A 25,174-nucleotide genomic window follows, 5' to 3' on the forward strand; every position below is an offset into this window, starting at 1 on the left:
GCACGGTGTGCTGAGGGTCAGAGGGCAGAGCTTTCCTTGCTGCAACAGGCTGGCTGGAGACCTCATAGCAGGATATGGGCTCGGGCCCTGACTTGAATAACATAAATATGTTTATGTGCACGTGTGTATATATTTCTGTGTACATTTATGCATATAAAGTTTAATTTTGGAGTAATAGCCATTATCTTAGAAAGGATCGTGATCATGCCGCTGGGTTACAAGAGGGACATAGGAGGGACTTTCATTTTGCTGAAAACGTGAGACTTTTGGCCTGTGAACTTCATGTTTGTTTTTCTCTTTATTGATACTGGTGCAATTAATAGCACATTTTCCAAAGTTAATGGAGGTGATAGCAGAGTGGTATTTTGGTAAATAAGAATCTCAAGCTGATTTCTTAAAATGTTAGACACCTCACTCTCTTTGATTTAGATTTCATTGGAAATAAATGGAAGGGAATTGCCTAAAGAACCTTCAAGATTTGCTCCTTTGTTTTTTGTCATTTAATTAAGTAGGCTTATTGTAACACTTCAGTAAAATTTGTAGTTAGTTGGACTTCCCATTTCTATTCTAATAGAGGAAGTTACACCTGGCCTATGCTAAAATGGACTAAATCCTCTGGAAAAAATAAATTATAATTGAACTATAGACTTCAATAATGTGACCTGACAGCATGTTCCTGTTTTATATAAATTTAAAAAAAAAAAGTTTGGAAAACTGTGGTGTGCTTACTTTAATTTGGGGAGAAAGGGGAATTAAATTTATTTATTATTATAATTTGATTAAATGTATAAATTTGCTTCATATACTTGGGAAAAAAGCTTTGGAGAGCATTTGGATGGATCAGATTAGTCTATTAATGTCTTGCCTGAGTGACTGTATGTTTACTTGATGTTTTTTCTTTGAAGAAAACTCAGCAGGTTCTTTGCATTTTTATTTAAATTGGTGTGATTATTGATTACCTTCATTTTTACATCCTGTGCTTTTGTGTATGTTTTAGCTCCACTCCAGCAACCTCCTCCTACAGGAGAAGTTCTCAATTCCTCTGTTATCAGTCTTTCTTGGAGTCCTCCTGACTCTCCAAATTCTAACAGGCTTACTTACCAGCTGTACAGGGATGAGGCTGAAATTTATACAACCGAAGACTCCTACCCTTATAGTGAGTATTTATAGAAAGGTGATGTCAAAGATTCTGTGTTTGTGTACATATCTATGTAGATGTGCAATTTTTCTTAATTATTTCTTGTTTCTGTCATTATAATTTGGTGTGATTTTGGATACATTATTCTATATTCCTTTAGTGAGTTACTGTTCTGTGTTATTTATTTTGTTTGAAAGAATTGAATACTCCAATCTAAAATCTGGCATACTGAGTGACCCAAAATGGCTGATAATTTTTTACTTTTTAATCTGAAAACCTTTAATTCGACTCACCAAAAGTATTCCTTGCAAATATACAGAGGCTTCAAAATCTAAAAAAGGCAAGGTTCCAGAGAAAGAATTAGGGTGAATGGAAGAGACCGCCATAATGTGCTTAAACTCGCTTTTTTCATCCTCCTGGTTTTAAACTGTTAACAGATTAGGAAAGCTTTTTGTGGTCTCTAACTTTTAGCACCTTCTGTTAAGCTATCAGTGTAGCTCCTGATTTGCCTTTAGCAGCACTGCTTTTCTCATGTTGAAGCTTGCAAAGGGATCCTCAGAAGGCAGTCCTCAAGGATTCGACACTCTGTCCTAGCTGGAAAGGCCATTTTGTGCTACTATTGATCCTCTTATCAAAGAAGAGGAGATGGATTTAGATACTGTTGTTATGTATATATGGCACACAAGTGTTTTTTAAGAGGATGGGTGTGTTTTAATGCCAGTCATGTTTGATTTCTAGCAGCTTCTTTAGTTTGTTGCATTTTCATACCAATGCAGCGTTGATATTTTGCAGAAGTTGGGTCTTTCTAATTATTGGCATGTACCCTAGAGGGGGGAAAAAAAAAGAGAAAAAAAGACTATTATTCAGTTGGAAGCGCAGATCTTTTGCAATGAACCTAGCATTTTTATGTTCTGGTGCATGCTGCTGTGTTACAGTTGATTACTCTGTGGCTTATGCTGTGATTTTGGACACTGCAGTACGTACCGTGAGGAAAGGTATATGACCCCATGTAAGCATAGGGTTAAGTGATTGAGGGGAGAGAAAAAAATATTACAAAAAAATTTTAGAGAGCCAATAGAAAATATTCTAATTCCTTAATTTGGTTTATAAGCCTAACTGTAATAAAAACATGAATTAATTTCTGAAGAAAAGCTATGATACTTTGTTGTTATAAATTTGTGCTCTGTAATGTGCTTGAAACTGAGTGCATTGTTGAGGATGTTATTTTATGACTGTGCCTACATACTCTGTAGAGAGTAAAAAATTCTGAATGTGTTTAGCTGTATAACAAGACATTAGCATGTTTCTATTTAACAAAATGTTATTTTGTAGAAACATGGATTTGGTTTCAAAAGATGTTTTTGACGTTTCCTGGCAATCCCCCTAATTAATGATGTGAAATCATCTGCTGGTGTTTGAATATCAAGAATACATTGTTAATGCTGTCAGAACTTTTGAAAATGCTACTTTTTTTCTCAGTACCATGTGGAATTTGTAATGCTTATGAAATGCGCCGAGTGTGCAACTGGATGAACATTATCTTATGACTAAATGAGAGTTTTATGGAAACATTGAACTTCCCAAGGAAAATTAAGAACAATCTTCTAAATCTTCATGGTGATCTGGCTGATAGTATTGCAGAATGCCCAATTAAAACAATGTTTTCCTAACTGCTCTGGGAAACCAGAGGCTCAGGAGATACCAGTCCTTGTCTTGAGGATAAAACAAAATACTTGGCTAAAATGTGGAAAAAAGCCCCAAAGTTACTTACAATTCTAATGCCAAGTCATGTTGGTTCTAATTATTTATAAATGGAGCTAAGTACGTGGTGGAGTTGTTCACCTGAGGAATGTAGAACCTTTTGGCTTTATCCAATTTTATCTAGCCTATATTCCTAGTGAAATAAATTTACCATCTGGTGATCAAGTGTTCATCAACACTGAATGAACTTTCTCGTAATGTTGAGATGGGGCTGGTTATTTTTCTGGCACACGATATCAACGTTCTGGGTGATTTGACTGTTCCGATCCCTGTACTTGAAAAGGGGAAAGCAATGTGCTTGCTCTTGACATTAGACCTGTGGCCCTAGAGCCCCTAGAGTCTGTCTGTTCCAGAGGCTGGGTTTTGGGGGTTGGTTGGTTGTAGAGCTAGGGTGGCCTTGGTGCAGTCATTTCTAGAGCAGGTATGAATTCTGGAGTTGGCATTTTGTAAGGAGGTGGTTCTGGATAATGGTCCAGCTCACTTGTTGGGTCCAGATGATGTTCCAAATCACTCGTTCATTTTAGATTGGGTTCCAGTTTGCTTACTGGTTCCAGAGTGGGATCATGGTTTAGCTCCCTCGTTGGTTCAGGACCATAGTCTAACTCTAGCTTACTTGTTTGTTCAGGACCGCTTCTTGGCTCTAGAGCAGGTTCTAGCTTTCCTGTTGGTTCCAGACAATGTGCTAGCTCACGTTGTTGGTTTTGTTGTTCTAGATATAGGCAGTTGAAGCACTGGAAGTAATTATTGGGCTGCTTTTGTACTACAATGTCAAGGGTTGAATATCTAGCAATAGTAATAATTTTTGGTCCTCTTCTTTAAGGTATACTCAGGGCTGTCTTGCCAGTGTAGACGTACAGAGAAGACTTGGAAATAGCTGTGTCGTCTCCATTTGGTTTGAAAAAGATTAAGAGTATCTGTGCTCTGGCATGTAATATATTACTCAATGTTCACTATTTCTTATGGCAAAACAGTGTATAGTGGTACAGCTGTACGTAAATTCACATTGTGCTGTGATGACTAAGATGTGCAACTACTTCTGGGATATACTTTGAAGTTATTCATGGTCATGGCTGCTAAAAAGCTAACTAAAGTAATGGAAAGTAGGGGGTGAGGAAGGTAAATACAAGCTTTGGATATATCTTTTTAATAATTATTTGCACTTCTGTTTCACTTTTCATCCAAGATCAAATGCTTTACAAATTAACTATTAAGCACTGTTTTAGAAGTGAGGAAGTGAAAGCATAGAAAGGTGAAATATTTGGTCTTATTCTATGAAATGAATAAAAAAAAAAGTGTGAAAATTTACAGAATGCTTTTGGGTTTTTTTCTAAATCAGATCACCAATATCGATGCTGAATTACATTTGAAATAATTATTTCCAACCAAAGGAGGTGTAAGAAGATATTTGTATTAATCTTGTTTATGACTAAATCGGGAACTAGAAGAAATTAAGTGGAAAAATTTCTTTAGTGATGCCAGTGTGCAGTGAAAGATGATAAAGGGAAAAGGGGAGGGTTTTTTTCCCCTCTTAAAAAATAAAAAAGTTGAGAAGCTACAATGTTCATAATGATCTCAAGAAAAGCATGCAAATGGGCATAAATATCTTGCAATTTGGATTAGGGCTGGAAAGACTTTGAGTATGCGAATTAAAATTATTTCTAATGTGTTAGACTGATACAATTTTCTTCTTATCTCTTTGTTTTAGGTGTTCAGACCTTCACTGATACCATGTTATCTCCATATACCTTCTATTCCTATTATGTCCAAGCCAGCAACGTTCATGGTTTTACAAGAAGTGCTTCAGTGACATACAGAACAAAATCTGGGACACCTACAGGAAGCTTGCATTTAAATCCCGTCTTTCCTGTTAGTCACCACTCTGTTTTGCTTTACTGGACAAGCCTCTCCAATGACTCTGGGCCCATAGAAAAATACATTTTAACATGTACTAGCTTGGCTGATCTTCAGCCTTGTGGTCAGTATGAAGGCTTAAAACCTTCAGCAATTATTTGGAATCTCATTCCATTTACAAAGTATGTTTTTTCTGTGCAAGGTTGTACTAGTGGAGGCTGCTTAAAGAGCCAGCCAGTAACAGTAATTACTGCACAGGCTCCTCCAGAAGGGCTACACCCACCAATGATAGAAATCATCAGCTCTACAGAACTGGCTGTGGAATGGTCACCACCTGAGAAACCAAACGGTAGGACATTGCATTTACTTTTGTAAGTCATAGATTGTGCAAAGAAAAAGCAGCATATTCCCAAATCTGATTAGAATATCCTTATCCTTGTGACGTGAGACTGAGAATGAGGTAAGGCGTTGTCTGAATTTGTCTGTCTGGCGGTATATCACAGAATGGTAGGTGTTGGAAGGGACCTTCGGAGATCATCTAGTCCAACCACCCTGCCAAAGCAGGTTCACCTAGAGCAGGTTGGACAGGATCACAACCAGGTGGGTTTTGAATATCTCCAGAGAAGGAGACTCTTCAGCCTCTCTGGGCAGCCTGTTCCAGTGCTCTGTCACCCTCAAAGTAAAGAAGTTTTTCCTCATGTTGAGACGGAATTTCCTGTGTTCTGGTTTGTGCCTGTTGCCTCTTGTCCTGTCGCTGGGCAGCACTGAAGAGAATCTGGCTCCATTCTCTTGACACCTGCCCTTTAGATATTTATAAGCATTGATGAGGTCCCCTCTCAGTCTTCTCTTCTCCAGGCTAAACAGACCCAGGTCTCTCGGCCTTTCCTCATAAGAGAGATGCGCCAGTCCTTTGATCATCTTCATAGCCTTCCACTGGACTCTCTCCAGTAGTTCCTTGCCTTTCTTGAACTGGGGAGCCCAGAACTGGACACAGTAGTCCATAAATGGCCTCACCAGGGCAGAGTAGAGGGGGAGGATGACCTCCCTCGACCTGCTGGCCATGTTCTTTTTAATGCACCCCGGGAGACCATTGGCCTTCTTGGCCACCAGGGCACATTGCTGGCTCATGGTCAACTTCTTGTCCAGCAGGACTCCCAGGTCACTCTCTGCAGAGCTGCTTTCCAGCAGGTCAACCCCTAATGTGTACTGGTGCATGGGGTTATTCTTCCCCAGCTGCAGGACCCTATGCTTGCCCTTGTTGAGCTTCATTAGTTTCCTCTCTGCCCAACTCTCCAGCCTTTCCAGGTCTCCTGAATGGCGGCACAGCCTTCTGGCATGTCAGCCACTCTTCCCAGTTGTGTGTCATCAGCAAACTTGCTGAGGGTATACTCTGTCCCCTCATCCAGGTCATTGATGAATATGTTGAACAAGACTGGACCCGGTACTGACCCCTGGGGAACACTGCTAGTTACAGGCCTCCAACTAGACTCTGTGCTGCTGATCTCAGCCCTCTGAGCTTTGTCATTCAGCCAGTTCTCAGTCTAGCTCGCTGTCCGCTCACCTACATGTGTCCTCAGAATCTATGTTTTATTCTTTTGCAGTCCAGAACTCCAATTGGACACGTTTAGTCCAGGACTTAGCCCTTAGTGGCATCTGCTGCAGCAAAAATCACATGTATAATTAAACATTTACAGTAAAATTAATTTTTTCCTAATTTGCCAGATCACCTACTTCAGACAGATGTGGTGATATTGCTTTACAAAGAATAAATAAGCAGATAACAGTTACGGAAAAAAAATATCTAAAAATTAACAGAGAAGTCTGTTTTTAAAACCATCCGTCATGTGTAGTAGCTAATTCCATTACCAGTATAACTTTGTTAGGGATTAGGCGATTGCCAAGAGTTGCTGGTCTAACTTGCGTAATAATATTTTAGATTTTTGAAACTGAGAACACAGCTGTTGCAGGATACTTTTGTGATGCCACAGACTTTACTGGTAAACACTTTATCTTTTAATATATGTGCAACGGAGCTTTGTGAACTTGCACTTACATGCACAAATATTTGTGCATGCAAAACCAAGGATTTTGGTCATCACGAAGTGGGCATCTGTGTATGGGGGGCTCAGTTTTCCCTTCAAACATTTCATTTGCCAGCTGTTACCAGATCAGACAGGAAGAATGCCCGCACAAGAGTTCCTGCGTGTTTTTAGAGGGGCAGTTCCTACAGTGCAGGTCACGGTATTTGCTGTTAGCACTTTTCCCTCAACCCATAACCTGTACTCTTCATAGTTTACTCCATCACCATTACATGAGTGTAATTGTCAGCACAGGCAGATTTAAGCAATGCTGTCATATTTCTTTTGAGGTCTGGTCGGATTTCCTGGTCTTTCCAAAGACAGAGGGAAGCTGTTTCTCCCAAGCAACGTCTCCAATTCTCTGCATGAATACAGCCCCAAATATATACATTATATGGTTGTTAACTGTCTCCTGGCTTTGCAATTTTTCTCCTCTTTTCCATTTGCGAAATCTCCAGTCAGCTTTCTTACAGTCTATTTGTGTAGTTAAACTGCTTCCACCATCCAGCCTAGATCCTGTATCACTTCATGCCACGATACTGGAAGCATTTTTCCAAAGTGATGAGACCTTCCGGCGTACGTAATAAGTTTACATTGATGGAAAACTGACACACACATGTATCTCCTATCCTAGTAGTATGTTCTAAAAGGTTAGCATTAAACTCAAAAATTCCCCACCCATTGTGTAAAAAAATAAATAAATAAAATAAAAAAATCAAAACATTTAAATATCCTTTTGAAAATCAGAGACCTGAAGTAGTTTCCAGTAGCATTTGATCAGAACTTTAAGAAATTGTATTCCAGTGATGGCAGTAGAACTCCACCTGTAATCCAGCCATTTGTTTTCAAATCCCAAAATTGCACAGAGGAGGAAATAAACAGTGTAATGCAAGAAATGCCAAAGTGTGTGTTTGGATGAAAATAGCAGAAATGAGGAAAACTTCTTGTGCTATATTTTCTATGATGTCAACTGATTGATTTTTAGCTCTAAGTATATTGGTGCAGGTATTTTAGTAGAACTCTAGAAATCATTTAATCGTACTAATTTTTCTGGCTTTTTTCTCTAGGCATAATTATAAGATATGAACTTTACATGAGAAAAAAATTAAAACCGCCTGGGAACATTCTTCCACCTGAAATTCGTATTTTCCAAAGCAGTGGATGGCTCAGTCCTCAACCAGTTATGGAGTCTGCTAATGAAAATGCCCTGGCCCCACCACAGACCAGTACCACAGTCACTGATCTGGAGCCATTCACGGAGTATGAATTCTATGTGCTAGCAGTAAACATGGCAGGTAGTGTATCTTCAGACTGGATATCAGGACGAACAGGAGAGGCTGGTAAGTTTTCCCAGTTTTTATTTATGTGTTCTTTAAAGGGAGAAAACATGAAAAAATACTGGTTTTGTCACAAATGTATTAACAGTTGGTGTGAATCAGGAATGTTGTCCAAGAAAGTACATATATTCAGAAAGGAGGTTCTAATGAGTTTTCCTGAACTGAGGTTTTCATTGTTTACAAAACAGTTTTTTTAAGAACTTGAGAGGGTTACCTTTTCAGGAGTATAGTGCTTGAAACTTTTCATAGGCTTTTATGGGGGCCAAGTGTCATAATATGGACCATTTTTTTCACTAGTTTAACCAGTTCACAAAGGCTCTTATTATGACCCTTCTCTTCAGATTTTTTTTTTCAAAAGGGCTTGCCACTTGACATATTATTTGAAATTACAGCTATTTATTTTAATGCATTCATTAGAAATCTAAGGCTTTTTGGCTGACAAAGCCTATGTTTTGCAGTAAAACATCTCCATTACATCACTGATGCTTTTGTTTGCTGTTAGCTTGAAAATCATGTCCTCAGTCATTTGCTCCTGCAAAACAGCAGGCTAAACTAATTCCCCTTTCAAAATGAGTCTTTGTGCTTATCTGTTCTTAAATACTATATGTTATAAAAGTGTTAAATTGTATTTGGGAAGAGGTCCATTAGTGTGTTGTTTGTACGTAGCAGAAGTGCTATGAGTTGGTATCCTATTATTACAGAGTAATCAGGTGGGGATTTAACTGCAGCGCAAACAATCCTTTTACAGATTTACTACGGAAGACAGGGGAACTGTTTTGTAAGAAGTGAGAGACATGTTAATTTCAAACTGGCCTAGCAAACAAAATTGCTTTTAAGATGCTGAAGTATTGAACACTTTTTGCTTTTATCAGTTTTTTCCCAGGTTGCATGAAGTTTTTCTTCAAGACTTTTTCATTTGGATGTACTTTCCTACCTGCTACAGGAGTTAGGACTTTAGTGCCGATTAGTATTTCTTTGAAGGCATAGGCAGAGTTTTATTCTGCACTCATCACCAGTGTAGAAAACAGGAGAATCATGGGTGAGGTACTTCTTATGTGCTATCAAAATAACCTGAAAATTCCTGTTAGACTTGAAAATAAGGTTAAAAAAGAAAAAGGAAAGACTGTCTGAAATGGTGTTTTACAAATACGGTGAGAAAGCTTGGATTGCACACATTGCTCTCTTATTTTATGAATGTTACTGTATTAATTTGATTTCAGCCCCAGTGTTCATGCCGCCTCCATCAGTGTTCCCTCTTTCACCATATTCCCTCAATGTGTCATGGGAAAAACCTGAAGATAATTTAGCAAGAGGAGATGTGATGGGATACAGCATCAGTTTGATGACAGAACAGCTGTTCTTGCCACCATTTGTGCAGGTATTGTTGTTAGTTACATTAAGTTTTTCTTAACTGGTAATAGTAAAATTAATAAAGTCTGTTGTCCTCCTTGACATTGTGGTTAATCCTTTCCTTGATTTGCTGTATATCCTCTGATATAACTTTTTCACCTATCAATTTGTCTTGAGTGCTCTGTAATGTTACATGCTACTTTCGGGTTTTAAGTTGTATTCCTGAGCTGACTTGTTTTCAGTAGTGGGTGAGATTCAAAATCAGAAGGGATGACATTGAGCAAAAACTAAATTGCCTTGATCTTTGCGTGTTCTGATTCTGTATTATTGCTATATTTGCTGATATGCTTAAAGCCATGTTATTTTGTAGGAATCTGCATTTTCATTAAGAAGGTACCTGTCTGGCTTCCTGAATAATGGACAAATCTTTGAAGTGGGGAAACCTAAAATAGCAGAAAACCAACTTTATAAAAAGTCTAAAGATGTGATTTACTCTGAGGGTGGTAAGACACTGGAACAAGTTGCCCAGGGAAGTTGTGGATGCCCCATCCCTGGAAATGTTCAAGGCCAGGCTGGATGGGGCTTTGAGCAACCCAGTCTCGTGGAAGATGTCCCTACCCATGGCAGGGGAGTTGGGACCAGGTGATCTTTAAGGTCCCTTCCAACCTTAACCATTCTGTGATTTAAAAATACTGTTGTAATTTTTGGGTGACTGGGTTTGGCAAACAAATACCATGGCAGTAGTAGTAATCTAAAAGCTTAGGAATGAACAAAAATTGCTTCCGGTCACAGGCTTGCAAGATTTTTCATCTAAATAAACAGCTGATAAAGAAGTTATGTAAAATACAACAGGTTATTCGGTTCCACTCTATCTGATAGCTTCTAGTAACGTTAAAGTAAAGTGGATTCAAATGTCTGTAGGTATTAGTTATTCCTCTTGCTTCTAATGCCTGCTAATCATGTCGCTCATTCAACGGTGGTAAGATTTCACCACTTCACAGTGTCATCTTCGTCATCTGGATTGTAGCTGCACTGTTTGTAGTGATAACTACACCACCACACAGTTTTATGAGGCAATAACTTTGTTTCCTCATTTATCCACTCAGGAACTGGCTTATTACCTCATAAAACAGTGTGATGGGAAGTGTTATCACCTAAATCCAAGCTTGTTCAGATTCTCCAAAATAATCCTCTCCCCCAGTTGGTCTTTGCAGGCTTCTCCACATCTAAATGAAGGAATCTGCAAATTCGGAGGCAAGTTTCTTATTAGTGAGCATGTCATCAATTAATAGGAATGAAAATATTATTAATCGTCGTCTTCCAATCTGTTTGCTTTCCAGGTTTTGCATATAGCTGAGGCTCATGAGCTATATTATGTAGCGACGGGATTAAAACCTTACAGGACATACAACTTTACTCTTACTCTATGCAATCGAATTGGTTGTGTAATCAGTGAGCCAGGCGTGGGGCAAACCTTGGCAGCTGGTAAGGAAACCATCGGTATCAAAGTGCAAAGCTGACACGCAGTTAACTAATGAATGTCATTAAGATGATCGTAGTTTGATGCACAGTGACAGGGGTGGATGTTGTATTAATACAAAGTGGCTTGCTTAATTATTATTTGTTTATCTTGACAGATTAAAACCAAAATATTTTCAATGAAGGTTTAAGGTACGCTATTATGGCAATAGGGTTTGTGTACAGCTCTCTCAACTGCAAGCTGTGGATATGTGTATTTTTGTTCCTATTTATTTAAACAGTAACTGTACATAAATGTGGCTGAACCCATTCATTCATTTATGATGCTAAGAAGTTGTTAATTTGTTGTTGGGGATTTTTAGCGTGTGTCGTGTTTTGCACAACAGGGTATGTAAAACGTACATGCTGTGCCAATGCCTGCTAACCCGTGAAGGAGGACTTGCATGGGTTTTCTATTAAATTCTAATATATGTACATAGTGTATTTGTGTGTCTTAATCAGAAGCAACATACATGCTTTGTGTCTGCTCTTTTGAAAATATTTGTTTATTTAGCCCCTGAGATTTATGAGAATTTGCTTTGTAGATACTTAGTGTGTATACTCACACTTTCCTATGAAAACAATACTTAAGGAACTACATATATGTGCCTGTGCATCTTAATAAATTTTCAGTCTTTGAGTTAATTTTAACCACATATGTCAGAGACTTCAAAGGTACTAACTTTCTACAAATTTAGGAGAAAATAAGCATCGGTACAGAACAGAGATGGAGAAAGCCCCTATTTACTTTGAAGAAAAGACTGGCATGAACCTGCTTCTTAGACATCAGCGGATCAAGAGGGTTTTAAGAGGGAAATTGTTAGGAAAATCACCTTCACAAGTCTCTTTATTCATGAAACGAGGTCGTCAGTACAGCTCTTTAATACTATAAATATAAGCTCAAGATGAATGCTATGTGACATACTGGTGGTCACCTGCAGACAGCTGACTACTTAACATTGTTGTTTCCTTTTGTATAGGCATTTAAAACACATTATTGCTTTCACAATATTAGCATTTTCAGTTAAGGAATTAGTGGTGTTGTCACGTGGATGTTGTGATGATGATCTTTGAAATTACCTCTCTTACGTGATTTGGCCTCTCATAGGAAAAAACCTGAATATTTCTGCTGTGCAGATGTTTTCCTAGGCTGTATTTGAGTTGCTTGAATTCCATCAAAGCTCCTCTGCATAATCAATGAAGAGATATAGGGGCTTCCAGACAGGGAATAAGGAGTTGCCCAGAGCCAGTAAATAGGAAGCTTTATATACGTGAACTGAAGTGGAATTTAAGCTGTTGGGTTATTACCTCTAGTTTGTCTTCTGTTCTTCTGTCTATTTATTTAACTGCCTTTCTATTTGTTCTCAAGGGGAAGATAGATGATTTGTTCCTTGATTCAGCATGTCATCTTCGTGTTTCAGTGGGCAAAGGTTGTTCTGTCAGTCTTCTCTCTTGCTGAATTGCTGATTTCAAGATTTTGTTTCCTCGTACTGCCACCTCTTAAACTTTCAAGCTGGCCATCTCCAGAGCCTCCTGCTTACATGACTATGATTTAATCCCATACCACACAGCCGTGCAAGGATCAGCATTCCAGTCTGTGCTGATAACCATGGAAACAAATATGGCCTAAACGGCACACCTTAGTACTACAAATGATCCAACTTTGCATTTATACGTTTATTAAAAGATTCAGAAACAATAGATTAGTTGTGCTTGACAGCTTGTTTATGACCATCTCCTCCCTGGTTGTGTTAATACTTAGAGACCTATCATATTAGCGAAGACAGGAGAATACAAAATAGAATAACAGACGCGTCCCCATTTATTAGCTGTTTTGTGGTGTAGCCTTTCCCTGGTTAATGTTCTAAGCCTTGAAAGCAAAGAATCAGTCCTGTATTGTGTTCCTTTTATGTTTTTAAAGCATTTTAATATAATGACATAACTTTTGACAAACTAAAGAGTAAAGCACTTAAATTTTGCATGCAATTTTATGTTCCACCATTCACATTTTTCATTTCTGGAGAAAATTGTTTAATAATCTCCATCCATGGTTTTTTGTGTGTGCACGTTCTACTTTGTGAAGTTCTGTAAAACTGTGTTTCCAGAGAAAATTTAAAAGAAACACCGCTTACGTATTCCTGTGATGACTCTTAGATTGAAGCAAGTTCAAACTTGAAAAAAAGTTAGCTGAAACTAGTCCCTGTCATTTGTAAAAAACAGATGATCAAGTCTTAGTCCATTAATATCCTTTTGTGTCATTGAACGGTGGAAAATGAAATTAAAATTGCCTTTCTAGGACTGTTGAGGAGTTCTGTTCTGTGAAGGAATGTCTCCCTGGCACAAAGACAGCCTCCCTGGCTGGACGCCAGTCCCCCTCCATGCCCTGGCAAAGGGACCTTTTTGGAGGAAGTCTCGACTGAAATGTGCTCCAGCACGACGGTCCCCTTGCATCGTAACACAGTCCAGAAGCTTTGAATTGTGTTCCAAGTTGAGCTAGAGGTTATACTAAATTAGACTAATTCTTCTTCACTGATCCTGAGAAGGATAATGGAAAGCCATCTCTACCCCTTCCATGTGTGGAATATACTGATTTATTAGGTGGAGCATTTAAATCAATGGGTACCTTGATGACTGTGATTTTGGCATGTCCAACTGATGTATATAACCAAGAGACTTCCTTTTAGAATTGCCAATGCCTTCTAAAATTTGCCACTCGAAGTCTCAAGTAATTTTTAAACTTTGTTAATATCCATTAGGTTGCTTTGAAAACCAGCTACAAAAAAAAATACTCTTCAAAATCTATCTTTCTTCTTTTTCTCTGGTAACATGCTTTTTTATATGGCGTATCGCAGCAAATAAAAACAAGGCCAGAAACATTAGAAACAAAAATGCTGAGGAAGAAAAGAAAGAGGTTTTGAGAGAGAATTTAAAAGACAAAGAAAGAGATTTTGGGGTCGGGGCAGAATTTAGGGGTAAGACCTAAGGGAGCAGAAGCATCACAAACAGTCTGCTGATCTTTCAATTAGAAGTTTTTTGGAGTATTACTTAAAATTGGTTAAAGTAATCCAGAAGCAAACATAACAAGTAGATACCTTCTAACCTGGTTCAGTATAGGCATCTATACCAGGGGTATTTCCTGAGTAGATCTGCAGGAAGAGAGTAAAAGAAAACTAAAATCAGCCATATGTCCTTGAGTCTGTCAGACTGGCAAAAAAAAAATCTCCTCACCAATATATACACCCATGATATTTGTAAATGATATTAAAAGATGACAATTGAGCCAGAAGAATGTGAGAAAAGAGAGTGAGGAAGCAATCAAAATAGAATTAATAAGAATTGAATTATTTTATAAAAAAGCTGAGTGGTAGCTGTCACAAATGCATATGAAACCAGGAAGGAGAACAAGCGTGGTAAATAAAAGAACTTGCACAGATACGCCCAATGCATGACCAGCTCCGAAAGTGATAAAAAGTGTTGGAAGATCAATGTTGCATTGTAATGCAGTATTGAGATGAAAGATCAAGGCAAGCATGTCAAGGTAATGGAAGAAGAGAATTAACCCATGTCTGTTACTCAAAGAAAAGGTGACTGTACACAGATAGAACCTCAGTTTGGTATGTTCGTATACAAATACACAGCTAGTTGGCTTTGAAAGACTCAAATAATTAAAAAGTGTTTCATACTTTTTCAGAGAGTATTTTAAGGGTTAAACTCTAAAGATGCACATTCCACAATCTATGTGGTATTTTAAATACTCTTTATGCACTGCAATTTTGTGCCCATGCTATTGAAAGCCTTGGCTGATAGATGAAGAAAGTTCATTTTTAATACTTGGTTTGAAAATTTGAAATCCAATTTGAGCTTCATTTTTGTCTTTGCTACCCCAAGATCATCAAGTGGAACTGTATGCATGTAACTGAAAGCAATACTTGACAGTAATTATACATTTTTCATCTCAACACCTAAAGCCACCTTTTACTTTATTCTTTTCTTCATGTTCTGCTTGGTTCAAATTCCTGTTTATTTTTGAGAATGGCATTCAGCCTGTTGTTGTTACCAGGTCTTAGGCGATTTTTTTATTTTCAAAAGCACTTTTTGCTCTATACTATACTAGCTGGTACCAGTGAAAGACCTGGTCCCTTAAAAGTGATTTGATTTTTTTTTTTTTTTTTGGACAATGTGTTTGCCTAAAACTCTAAACTACTTGCATTATTCTTTGCAGCATCTACCGAGACAAAACATGCCTGTTTTCCAAATTTTTCTGTCAGGCAGAGAAACATCATCTTATTCCCAGCAATTTCTGACATTTCAAAGGGATGGAATTAGCTGTGTGAGTGCTTGGACTAGTAGAATTGCTTATCCTACCCCTCTCAAATCAGCGAGTCAAAGGGTGCCTTAAACAATCTATACAGCTATGTTTCATTAACTACTGTGTGACTGAGCTTATTTCTTGTAATTAAGTTCGTCTTTCCTTTACCCTTCTTCATTTTTTTTTTAAATTTCATTTAAAAAGCATTTTTTAAGAGACACCGAGGTACGGCTTTGTGATTGCTACCATTTACCCCAGCACATTGTATTCCTGATCCTTTGCTTTTGATGGCAATTACAGGGTTCAGAAGCTAATTTGTAGAAGATATTCTTCCAGCACCAGCTGCATCTGGCTTCTTGGCAGACTTCTTGAGCAGTTGTATTGGTGGCTTTGGAGTTGCCTCTGGGTTTGCTGGGGTAATGATGCTGATGGGCTTTCTGGTCTGTCTTACACTCCTTGATGTCATTTTCTTTTTGATTACCCTTTTAATCTGAGTAATTTGTCCATTTTTTTCCATTCATGAATAAGGTCCAGCGCAAGCCCTTTTCAAAAGCCTCAAGCCATTTGTCATGGCAATATAGCATTTGTTTATGCCTGTCATAGACTGCTTTTCTACAAAAAGCTACGCCTCAATTTTAAAATCACAAATAGCCATTAAACAGGTAATAAGTAATGTATATTTTCCTTTGTAACAGAAGAGAAATAGGAGGGCCATTTGCTGCTGGCCTGAAAACACAGATTGTTTTGCATGCATGTACATAAGTCTCTTCATTGTGAATAGGACCCAAAGTGATTAAACAAGCACTCTTAATATGTTAATTTATAATTTTAATTACAACAATCTTGTATATATAGTCATTAGTGAATACTAATATAAATATTTTTCTACCTTTTTATTCATAATGCATAAACCAATCATCCAGTTACTTCTCGGCAGTTGCCTGTTTCCGTTTCATAATACAATCTTTGTTCTTAGTTATGAATGCATTTTGTTCATTCCTGTCTTGAATAATCCCTCATTAAGCTAGTCACTTTCTGCTCCATGCTAAAAAGGAAAAATTATCATGCAAATGTGGCATGCCATATTAAAAAGCACATTACCAAACACTTTTGTTGCTGTCCTTCAATTAGTTTCCCTTCTTTGAATTTAATTTCATTTGTTGTTAAACTACTGACTTGATGTATGGACTCATGAATTTGAGGCTGCTGCCAAGAATGTAGCAGGAAAAAAATCAAAGCTTCTTCGGAAAGCTGCAGAGGCAAAGCTGAAATGAATTTGCTTCACCTTTGACAAGAACACTTGAGCAGCATTGGAATCCTCTGATGATTCAGCTTGGCTAATTATCCAATTATTTATTTCAAGAATAAAGACACTGTTTTACAATTAGAAGAGTGTAAAGTAATCTGAGAAATTTCGTAATGACAGATGACTTAAGTAACTTCTGCGATAAATAGTATCTGCTCAAACTTGTCTTGCCAAGTGTTCAAGCTGTAGTTAAACTGCTCTTTGAGTTTCAGAAAATTAGGAGGCACTCAAAAGGTGTTTGTTTCTTCTCCCCTACCAACCACGTATTATACTTCAGAAAATAGCTTAGTTTGTTCTTTTCCCTCTGTGTCAAATTTGCCAGATTTTTAAGCTATGTTTAAGTTGCATTCCTCTTGATTAAAAGCTTTTGGTTCAAAGCAATACTTTTTAATTGCCTAATGATATAAGTCAGTTCTTAGGAAAGAACCGTGCATTTAGGAGTTCATTTGCAATATAACTGAAAAATTCATTGCATGGCAGTAAAACAATTTACTGTTAATTACAAGGAGAAGAATTTGCTGTACCATGCTCACAGATTGCCATGAATCATGCAGCACTCCTAGAGATTTATAACAGATGTGTAAGTGGGATGAATTAGCAGGGTTTAATAACAGAGACACAAATCATGCAGACTTCAAGGAGCTTTAATTGATATACTAGAATGTGACGGGCATGAATCACTCAGCCATTCAACAGCACTGTAACATATGGTCAGCTCAATATGCTGCATCTTAAATCGGTTGGTGAGTCGTTGGTTGTCCCATATGGTGGAAGCAATATATTTTTCATGATTTTTAAAAAATACTGTGTGTTAGATCTATTTTTAAAGAAATACAATTGCAACATATCTGTGTTATTAAATTTTCTTTTGCTGTCCGTTGTGGGTGGTTTTTATTCTTTTTTGGGGAAGAGTCCAGAATGGACTCTAAAGAATCTTCTAAAAAAACAAAACATTGTCAGAAGGCATAAGAATTATTTCTTGACTCATTTACTGTTGAAATGACTGATACTATTGTGAAGCGCAGAGAAAGATCATACCAGTAAATGCTATGGCAATCTCGGGTTCCCCTGGACTAATAACTTGTAGAAAAAATGAAATGGATGACCAATAGTGAGGCATGTAATTTTACCAGCAAGGTAAACTCCAAGATGAAAAAAAAAAAAAAAAAAAAAAGATTTTCGTAAAATTTTTGCCTGCAAATTTGCCAGACATTTCTGTTTTAATTTGTTTGTGTGCATTTTGAAGTCAACTGAACGATAATTAAAAGCTGTATCCTTTTTCTTATTGTTACCTTTCTGAACTATCCAGAAAGGCTAATTGAAGGCTTCTGTGGAAGGGTACACAAGTTATCTACCTACAGTATGCTGAGCAGTAGTTATTCAAACATATGCAAGCCTGTTAAATTTAGCCATGGTGTAAACATGTTATTCCTGGGACAAGAATCTGGCAGAATATGGAAAAGCTTTAGCAGTTGTATTAGTAAACCTGACAGACTTGAGAAAGGAGTATTGTATCCTTAGAACCGTGGCTGCCAGAATTTAATGTCAACAATTAAAATTTATTTTGATCCTTACCTAGTGTTTATTACTGTTTGTATACACAACAGACCTTACTAATACAGAGATGCACTATTAGATGGAATTACCATCTGTTCAGAGCGAAATGCTGGCATCTGTCTTCGAGTCTAAAACTAAAATGATATTATTTCAAACAAAACAAAATTAACTGCTCTTTACTTACCAACTTCATTTTTGTGTACATGTGTGTGCATACACACATGGGAAAGGCTTATTTGTAATGACCTGTGTAGCAGCATCTATATTTAGATATATGACTTCAACATAAGCTGTATGGACCATCTGTCTTTATTGGTCTTTTTTTGTGCCCTCTGCTACACAATGGCATGCAGCAATCATGGGCTTTTAAATACTGTTTTAGCTTTATAATATATTAAATATGTATTATATAGCAAGACATTAAAACTACATAATTAAAATACACAAAATGTGACTTTGAATCCACTAAAATGTAGTACGCTCATTATTTTGACAGATGTGTCTTAACAGAACGTGACTAAAAAAAATTAAATTGGTAAAATTATAGTCGATTCATCTTTCAGAAAGTAGCTACAGGTACCACAGTGACACCTTTAGGAAAATATATACTGTATCTTTTAGTCTTGAATATTTTTAATTCCAGCATTTAGCACCCTGCTGGGCTAGTGCTACAGATTTATTTTCAGTCCTGTCTGTTCCTGTGCAGAGTTTGCTTTTGTTTTTTTTAAACTTACGTAGCCTATTATGTACAGTCTTCCACTGTCTTGATGCACGAGAATTCTCATGCATCAATGAGACTTTAGTTTAAATACTAATGTTATAGCAAGGATGTTACTTTCTGAAAGGGTAGGCTTCTGTTCCATATATCACAAAATAATAAATTGTGTCATGCCAGTGTTTAATGCGTGTACACAGTGCATTAACTGTAACTGTAGTACATTTATTTGTGCTAGAGGAGACTTGAAAATGATTAAAAAATCAATACTTCCCTGTCAGAGAAGCAAGTGTTACGATGCATTTAAGTAGTTAATTGCATAAGCCCCATAAAAGCTTCAAGTTTGGGTATCAGAGATGCCATAATTATGGTCCAAGTAACTGCCGTTTATTAATACCAGACTTTAAAGGAAGATATAGTTATTGTCATGAGTGTTAGTTAGCTGTATGCGTTTTAGCAATAATGAATTTTAGCATTTCTGTTTTACCATCAGTAAGCTGAACCAGAGGGCTCAACCTCTTATGTTCACATTTAAAATGCTGACGTACACTAGTTCCCTCCAAAGGTGAAGTTTTGATTGTTAAGCCATGTTTTCTATTTAAACTTGTGCATTAATACCACAATTCATTAGTGCTGTGCCCTACTTATGCAGGAAAGCTTATGACCTCACGCTGCATTACTTCAATTTTGACATTGTAAATTTCTACCATACCGCGAGATTCTAATTAGATTGTGAAGTCATAAATGATGCCTAAGCAGCAATTTACAGCGCATAGTATCATTGGCAGATTCCCAGTTCCCCCACTCCCTGCTTTCTCCAAGAAGAATATTTATCAAGTTAGAGGGGGGCAAAGAAAAAGAAAGACAGAAAGAAAAAAAAAAAAAAGTAGCCACATGCTACAGGCAAATAGCAAAAATGAAAAATATGTTAATGATCTTGGAAATGTGCGAATGTTTAAAAGGATGTTATTAATTCATTCTAAATGAAGCAATCTCTCTTTCTTTAAAGAACTCACACTATGTACAATGCTGTGCTGTGAAGTAATATGTCAGATTTCAAAGGCCCGTATTTTAATTCAGGTTTTATTGTTCTTGAAAGGCGTTTATTGCTCTTTACTATGTCATTATGGGAATAAGTAATTTTTACAAGTTGTCATTGTATTTCACTTTCTGGGTACAAATGAAGTTTCTGTTGTTAATTCCATTTCTTTATCAGGGAAAGAAGGAGAAAGAGAAAAGGCAAGATAAAATCGATACAGATTCTATAGGTAGTAGAGTGTTCTTGTACTTCTCCAGATGACGTCTTTTATAGTTTCAATGATGGTCCATTTCTTTCCCACCTGTATGGCCATCATGCCATTATCCAAACAGGTCATGCTGCCCTCCAGTGGCTTACTGTACAGTCTTTAAAAAAAAAAAAAATAAAAAAAATTGTTCATAACTCAGCTACAGAGTGACCAACGCTATCAGAACGTTTAAAAGAATGTCAGAGTATTGTTTTTAATGGTAGGAGGATCATTGTAATAATATAAAGCTATCTTATGCTGATACCTTTGTGGAAACAATCCTGTATGGAGTCTTTCTGTGCACCGGTGTTGGTGGAGAAAGGTTAGAGAGGATCATTTTCTTGAACTGGATAATTATTTAAACATATGCTAATGTCTTGTGTGCGCACCATGAGGAAAACAACCTGATGGGCCTTCAGTATTGTGGACGGATAGCTGTTTCGCTCCTGTTGAGAAGGATGAATTCAGTGATGAAAGACTCATGTTGTCATGTACCATACTGCTGAGATGTAACGAGGGTTAGTTTAACTGTTCAGATTGTCCTTTGGTCTTCCACTCCAAATCCAATGCTGAAAGTCATACAGATACATGCTTACAGTGAGTATGGCACGGGAGGCAAATCGAGGAAGGAATACAAATATACATTTATGAAGACATTGATTCAGATTCTTAAAGATTATGAAAAAAAAAATATTGTGGATATAATGCTAGAGACATTTATCCAAAGCCTGAATAAACAGATAAGGTGTTTCTTGTGGAATTGAAAGTAAGTTCCTATAAAGATTAAGAATATTTTAGTGGTGTGGTGGTTTTTTGGTTTTTTTTTTTTCCAAATAAGTTCCTATGGATATCTGCTTAATTCTTAAGATGATCATAAACTGAAGCAGGATGTTTTGCAAAAATTATGCTATGTGCAATAAATACTTTCCCAAGTATAACGGACAATGATACCTAGATATCTTTTTTTATGCACAGCTCCAAGAAAAATTAGTGCCCCTCGTGTCGAAGGAATAAACAGCACAACGGTAAAGATAAATTGGAATGAACCTGAAGAACTTAATGGGCCTTCTCCCATCTACCAGGTGGAAAGGATGGATTCATCTTTAGCTACATTGACTACAGAAGTAATGAAAGGGATCCGTTTCCCAGGAAATGGATATTACAGATTCGCTAGTTCCGCTCTCCCCGCCAATGCTTACTTTACAGGTAAATGAGTTTAAATGACTTACAAAATGGACCAATTGTACTCTGCATTTGTTTTACCATTTATTATCATCTTCTCTATAATTTTCATGCTAAAATCCATAGTTTTTAATTTATGACCATAATGTGATTGTTAGTGATGTATGGGCTATTTTGATTCTCACATAAAAAGCTCATGGAAAATGTTATTGGACGTGTGGGATTTGTATTCCCTTGCCTTTGGACATAGAGTTATACGTGATGGTGAATGTTGCTGCATATTTGACTCATTTCCCAGTGGTAAATATAAGATGAATTTTATTTGATCTTCTGGGATAAAAACTTTTCGATGAATTTGCTGTGAGTGCTAAGGCAAGTTTTCTGTGGTATCTTTTTGAGGATTCCTGAGGCTGCATGAGCACTCAAAAGGTGCTTTCTTCTATGTTTGGAACATTTGTGTTGTGCTCGTGTTTGTTTTGTCAAGGAAAGAAAAAAGGCTGCCAATCTGACAGAAAACTGGTGTTCTTGGGTTTTATCTCCCCTTTTTGTTGATTAGTTACCTATTTTGGAACTGAGTGTTTTTCAGGTTGAAGCAGAGCAATTTTCCTATGTTTTGTGATTCTCATCATTTGCTGATGTCTTCACTTCTTGGATAAAGCAAAGATACAGACAGTATGGTTTTTTTTGGAAAATATCTACATGAACCTGGTTGCATGTTTGAGGAGGTGTAGAGGTCTGTAAGTGAAATGTTACATTGGTGTGCATGAAGTATGAGTTTTTAAAAGTACAAGAAGAAATGGCAGAGCTGAAGGTTTAAAAAGAATCTTTTAAAAGGTGTATGAAAGGGGTGTGTGTATATGTCTGTGTGTATATATATATATACATCTCAAGTCATGAGCAGCAAAGGGAAATCTGAAAGAAATTTAAGTAACAGTGAGAGCAAGCATTAGATGGCATGCCATGCTGATAGTGCGAGGGCCACACCATGGTGTGGTATAACTTAACCTGGTACTGAGCCTTCTTTGCTAAGACAGGTAAGGGCTGCAAAAAACATGCAGCATTTTTGACACCCAGAAGAATGCCAGAGATTTGAAGTGGACTGAGTAGCTGACTTTGCTTGTCTTCTGGGTCACCACAGGTAATTCTGGCAAGAACATGCGAGCACAGATGGAAGTATGTGTGTGTGCAAATTCAGGTTTTGTTTAAAATGAAAATCACCTTCTCGTCTGTCTATGATCCCTCGGTGAATCTGATTTAAAAAAAATGAAAATTGAAGATTGCTTCCATATTTTTTTTTTTGTTGCTAGGTGCTTACTTGACTGATAGTCAAATAATAATAACAAGTGATAATGTGTTGGTTAAATATTGACACCATGTTGACTTGCAAAACCTGTCTCTGTGCGGGAATCTGTAGGAAGAGCTGTTGGGTTTCTTTCCTCATCCAAATTGCTCGATGGCTTTCCTGACATCAGAGTTCGCACCCTTTAGTAAAAAAATCTTTGATGTACTTCTTCTGTCATCAGTTGTGATGATCTAGACACCAAAGGAATCGTAAGCTGCAGTTTTTCTCAATGGAGCTTCAGTCAGCCCCATCACTGTGGTATAGTTAAATAGTTTAATCAGACAGGTAAAGAATTATGAGTGCCACTGACTTTTCTACTTCTTATTAGAAGTCTCTCAGAGTGTTGGGGAAGAGAATGTTGCGCTACTGGGATTGCTGACATGTTGACATATTTGTAACCAGGCAAGCCCAACGTTAATCTACCCAAGCACAGATTCAGTCTGGGGTTCAGTTGTGCTCCACAAGCTGAGACTGAGGCCTTAAATGAGGTTTATTGATATGGCTGAGGTGATTTCAGAGAGTTTGGATAGACAGGTTGGGAGAAGATGTGAAAATAAAGCTTCCTTCATACTGGCACCTGATGGCTGATAATGGTGTGTTGACAAATATAATTTATTATTGCTTTGGATTGTGTTCTTTCTTTTAGACCAGTTATTCGTCTGAGTATCTGGAGATGACCTAGAACCAAAACATGCTAGGCAATTTGTCCAGACATCTGCTGCTAATGACTCGCAATCAGGTTAAATCAGCCTGTTTGTTACTTAAAAATGTGTAATTCAGGCACTCAAAAACCCAGTGAAGTTTTTGAGAAATAAAAATCTGGGTTTTTCTAAGTTGATAATCAGTCCTTCTTCCAAAACATGATGGAGGGAAAATTATAGTAAATCCAGGAGAGTTTAGAAAGACAGATGCTTAGGGGAATGAAAAGTATTCTTTAATTGTATTCTGCATTTGTTGTTGGGGCCCTCTCTCATCTCTGAAGACAAGCACTTGGCAATTGTGCTTTATAGATGGAAGGGCTTTAGTGTTCATGCAGCTGTGTACATTTTTGACACAAAAGTGTGCCAGCTTGTATATGTCAGTCAGCAGACAGATACTTCTTAGTGCGTACGGGATCTCCCACTGCTAATCCAGAAAAAGATAGATCAGTTTATTCATAGCTAATAAATGCAGTTGTCCTCACTACCTCCCTGGCTGGTCTTACACTCTGAGGTGCAAGTAACAGGGGCAGACGTATTATCTGGGAAATTTTCCAAATTAATCTTTAAAAAAAAAAGTTAGGCAATAGACACTGGCTACACTAAGCAGCGTCCTTCTGTCCGTAACAGAGCTTCCAGCTGCACAGGAAGATGTGCTCTAAATACACATTAGATGAGAGGAAGTCAGGTAAAGAAAAGGATTGTTTCTGCCAGAACTGTCCACATGCAACTTCTCAGCTCTTCAAACTGTGAAGAAGTGTTTTAGGCATCTGTAATATCATTTCCCAGAAGATGCAGGCTTGATTTTTAATACTTATTTTTATACCTTGAAGTTCTTAGGTACAACAGCATTCATTATATATCTATCAAAATACCACCAGGCAAAGGAACTGTTAGTGTTCTTGTTTTAGCTAAGGAGCTCCTCTGTCTCCCATCACTCTGAAGATTGGGGTATTCAGGTGTTTGTCTTCATATCTCGCCCATGAGGCAGCAAAGTGCTACTGTTCTGATTTAATGGATGGGGAGCTGAAGTTCAGATTCTACTTAATGCAGAAGTTGATATTTGAAATCTCCCCTAGAAAGGGCTAGAAGGTTTTACAAACTAGTTGTTTCATGTGGTTTGCTTTATCAGTACAGCTTGTGTGATGTGGCTGCAGGTCTGGAGTCAGAATGCTGCAGTAACACGGTTGTGTTTGTCTTTCTGCTTCTCTAGTAGTCAGGAGAGGTACCGACTATTTTATACAGGGTGTAGACAGGCAAGCCTGAAGTTCAGAGAACTGTAAAGAGCCAAGTGTCTGAATATGTTTTAAATTCAAATTATACTTGTTATCTCTTTGATGACTGAGTATAATGGCTAGGTCCAAAAAAAGCCTAAGGGTGAAGGTGACGAGCGTGATGTCATGTTAACCTGGCTTTCACCTCTAACAAATGGGTGAGAACAGTCTGTTCCGTAGGGAAGTTAAGATCTTCGTGTACTTTCTAGCAGAGGCATACCAAGGCTTACAAGTAAGATCCTTCAAGATCACTGAATAAAATCCATGAAAAATAGCACGCTGAACTGCTGAAGTGTGTGCAAATATCAAAATCAACCCAACAGATATATTTTTGAAAAGAGTTTTTCCTCAATTCCTTTTTGCTTCTTGGGTGAGGGTTAGGACTTTAGATGCCCGAAGGGATGAAATAAAAACTGAGGTATGAATTTTGACCTGTGTAAACAAGCCCTGCTTAGGAGCAAGTCTGGTTCTA

General features: G+C 37.5%; 1 protein-coding gene across 1 annotated transcript in view; it reads left to right on the plus strand.

Annotated features, from left to right (window-relative positions):
* The window catches only part of USH2A (Usher syndrome 2A (autosomal recessive, mild)), a 394,584-nt gene that overhangs the window by 85,900 nt on the left and 283,510 nt on the right, over nucleotides 1–25,174 (plus strand). Inside the window, 6 exon segments of the mRNA XM_009894321.1 lie at nucleotides 998–1,156; nucleotides 4,605–5,099; nucleotides 7,896–8,168; nucleotides 9,386–9,543; nucleotides 10,856–11,000; nucleotides 21,182–21,412. Of these exon segments, the coding sequence (XP_009892623.1) occupies nucleotides 998–1,156; nucleotides 4,605–5,099; nucleotides 7,896–8,168; nucleotides 9,386–9,543; nucleotides 10,856–11,000; nucleotides 21,182–21,412 (1,461 nt within the window).

The sequence above is a fragment of the Charadrius vociferus genome, unplaced genomic scaffold (genome assembly GCF_000708025.1).
Source record: "Charadrius vociferus isolate BGI_N301 unplaced genomic scaffold, ASM70802v2 scaffold261, whole genome shotgun sequence".
Taxonomy (NCBI): domain Eukaryota; kingdom Metazoa; phylum Chordata; class Aves; order Charadriiformes; family Charadriidae; genus Charadrius; species Charadrius vociferus.